General features: G+C 47.8%; 1 protein-coding gene across 1 annotated transcript; it reads left to right on the forward strand.

Moving 5' to 3' along the window:
- The first annotated feature begins 380 nt into the window (after positions 1 to 380).
- Positions 381 to 1,559, forward strand: HTR1B (5-hydroxytryptamine receptor 1B). Its single transcript, XM_036768508.1, has one exon. The coding sequence runs from the start codon at positions 381 to 383 to the stop codon at positions 1,545 to 1,547; it is 1,167 nt and encodes a 388-aa protein (XP_036624403.1). The 3' UTR covers positions 1,548 to 1,559.
- The last annotated feature ends 1,766 nt before the right edge of the window (positions 1,560 to 3,325 follow it).

A 3,325-nucleotide genomic window follows, 5' to 3' on the forward strand; every position in this document is an offset into this window, starting at 1 on the left:
CTATCCCTAGGATTGAACACAAGGCAAAAGAGCGGAAGGTACTCAACTGCTTCTCACGGGTTGGGTAAGGAGAGGTCAGCGATCGAGGGTATGGGGACAGTGTATATGGGGACGCGCCCTACTTGGCTGGGCTGCCTGCCGCACCCGTGACCTCCTTTGCGCTCCCGCAGCAGCTGGGCGTCTGGGCTGTCCCAGTGCCAGAGGAACTCCTGGATACGATTGGCTGTCTAGGACAGCTCATTTATCCCTCCCCACAACAAGATACCCCACGGACCCATCCTCCCTACTTCAGTCTCCACCCTCCTGGCTCCCCTGCTGTGTAGTCAGTCCATGATCAGAAGCCGTGAGCCCCCTGCTCTGGAAGCAGGGCGAGGGGCGCAATGGAACAACCTAACCATCAGTGCTCCCCGCCAGCCTCCGGCTCCCTGACCTCCCCGCAGACTAATCATTCTGCCTTCCCGAATCCCAACTGTAGCTCTCCGGATCTGGAGCCATACCAGGACTCGATTGCACTCCCTTGGAAGGTGGTCCTGGCCACATTCCTTGCACTCATCACCTTGGCCACCACGCTTTCCAATGCCTTTGTGATCGCCACCGTTTCTCGGACTAGGAAGCTGCACACTCCTGCCAACTACCTGATCGCCTCCCTGGCAGTGACTGACTTGCTTGTGTCTATCCTGGTGATGCCCATCAGCACCATGTACACCGTCACCGGTAGGTGGACGCTGGGCCAGGTTGTCTGCGATGTCTGGCTGTCCTCGGACATTACCTGTTGCACAGCTTCCATCCTGCATCTCTGTGCCATCGCTCTGGACCGCTACTGGGCCATTACAGACGCGGTGGAGTATTCGGCTAAAAGGACTCCCAAGCGAGCAGCAGGAATGATTGCCCTGGTATGGGTCTTCTCCGTGTCCATCTCCATTCCCCCACTTTTCTGGCGCCAGGCCAAGGCTGAGGAGGTGGCAGACTGCTTGGTGAACACAGACCATATCCTCTACACCGTCTACTCCACTGTAGGAGCCTTCTACTTTCCCACCCTGCTGCTTATTGCTCTCTATGGCCGCATCTATGTGGAAGCTCGTTCTCGGATTTTGAAACAGACGCCCAACAGGACGGGGAAACGTCTGACTCGAGCCCAACTGATCACCGACTCCCCGGGGTCCTCTTCCTCTGCCACATCCATCAACTCTCGAGCCCCGGAGGGATCCAGTGAATCAGGGTCCCCAGTGTACGTGAACCAAGTAAAGGTGAAAGTCTCTGATGCTCTCCTGGAAAAGAAGAAGCTCATGGCCGCTAGGGAGCGAAAAGCCACCAAAACGCTTGGGATAATTTTAGGAGCCTTCATAGTCTGTTGGCTGCCTTTCTTTATTATCTCCTTGGCATTGCCTATCTGCGATGACGCCTGCTGGTTTCACCTGGCCATCTTTGACTTCTTTACTTGGCTAGGATATCTTAACTCCCTCATTAACCCCATCATCTATACCATGTCCAATGATGACTTCAAACAAGCTTTTCATAAACTGATACGGTTCAGGCGCACGAGCTGAATCTTGAAGTGGCAGAGCGTTCACCAAGGCGCCTCTGGGGAACGTGCTTGTCTTGTGTCTGATTCCACAGGTAAGGTGGACTCTTCTTATGCTGGTGCTGTCTCAGAGAGAGGCTCTCCTGGGCCAGAGAAAGCGGTGCTGAGAAACCAGTAGAGTCCAGAGGGGGCTCTGGAAGGAGAACCGTGCATAGAAAGGGGTAGAGCAAGAAGAATCTATCTGCTCCCCACACTCCCAGCTCCCCACACTTCCTGCCTTGCCATTGACACTGCTGCTTTCCAGCGCCTATGGGGCTGTAACTTTTTTTTTTTAAATAAGCATTTAAATGGGAGATACTTACCCATTAAAGACCATTGTATGGAGTCACTGTCAGTCTATAGTCTCGGGTACCTGGAAACCTGCCGAGCTCCTATCTGCTACCTGCAGGCAGTGCTTATAATAGAAGTTTATCCTCCTGTGCTAGTGGGGGGAAAAGCTTGGTTTCACTCCTCTCTCCTACTCCAATCCAATGAAACTGGCAAGTGTTTACTTCTCTCAACTCGCTTTCTTTTAAGTATTTAAGCACAGTCAGAGGAGCGTATGGATTTAGTTTCCTGGACCTTAATTTTGTCTCTGATGGAGAAGAAAGCCTGAAGAGTTAACTGCGTTGCGGAATTCTGCTGTGAACAATCCCTATTGTTTTCCTTATACTTGAAACTAGTTGGGGGATGGGCAGACTTGACCAGGAGGACAGAACTCCTTGGGTGTTTGTTTTCTGCAGATGTGTAATTTTATATTCCTGTTTAGCGATTGTCAAGCCACAACTAACAAAGCAAACTAAGTATTATGTGTGCTCGTGCCAAAGTCTGCAAGCTGCTTTAGTTTTATTCTTAATTCATGTACCTGTCACTTTACATATTTAAATCCCAGGTAAATGAAGAGTATGATGGGTGACTCAGCCCAAACTGCTGCTATCTTACTTATGAATGCAATCGTTTAGTGTTAGATAAATCCCTCCTTCACCCTGTTTAACTAGACAGCTGTCTTTGTCTTTACTCTCTAGTCCAATTCAGTGAAACCGACTTGCAGAAGAGAGACGAAATAGCAACAAGGAGTGGGGGGAGGGGAAGTGGGAGGGGAAATGTATAACCTTGACTTGTACAAAATTCTTAAAATGCATGATATAGTTATTTGCACAAACATTCTTTTCACCTGAGGTTCCCTTGTGAACAAGCCTATGAAGTCACTAAGGGGACTAGCCCCCTAGGTACAGAAACACTTGACATGGAATAAGAGCCCTAACATCCGTGTTACTATTGAATATTTGCTTCCTCGTATTTTATATTTTGAATGTAGAAAAAACAAAGATTATTTGAAAAGGACACCTGAGGCCACTGGGGACAGGCAAAAGAAAAAAAAATCAAAGATAGAAATTTGTTTTTATTGGGACCATCCTAGACACGGGAACTTCATGTAATTTTTGGAGGGTGAAAAGATGTCACCGTACAAAGTCATTACTGGGTACAGTAAATTATATTGAGAAGTGTTTTAAACTAGTATTCTGAAACTCTGGTCCTGGCTATGATACCTCACCCAGCTATAACCATTGGAATATTCTAAAGTTATAAGTCTTTACAAACTCTTTTAGTAGTTTGGTTGTGGTCTCAGCTTACCTCTGAAAGATTCATTTTTTTTTCTAGACATGGCAAATTAAATATGGAAAATCTATAATCTCAGTAAATAAAAGGTCTATAAGAGAATCTATCTTTGTAGAAACAAACAAAAACCCCACCCTGGCCATC

Source organism: Trichosurus vulpecula, chromosome 7 (genome assembly GCF_011100635.1).
Source record: "Trichosurus vulpecula isolate mTriVul1 chromosome 7, mTriVul1.pri, whole genome shotgun sequence".
NCBI lineage: Eukaryota > Metazoa > Chordata > Mammalia > Diprotodontia > Phalangeridae > Trichosurus > Trichosurus vulpecula.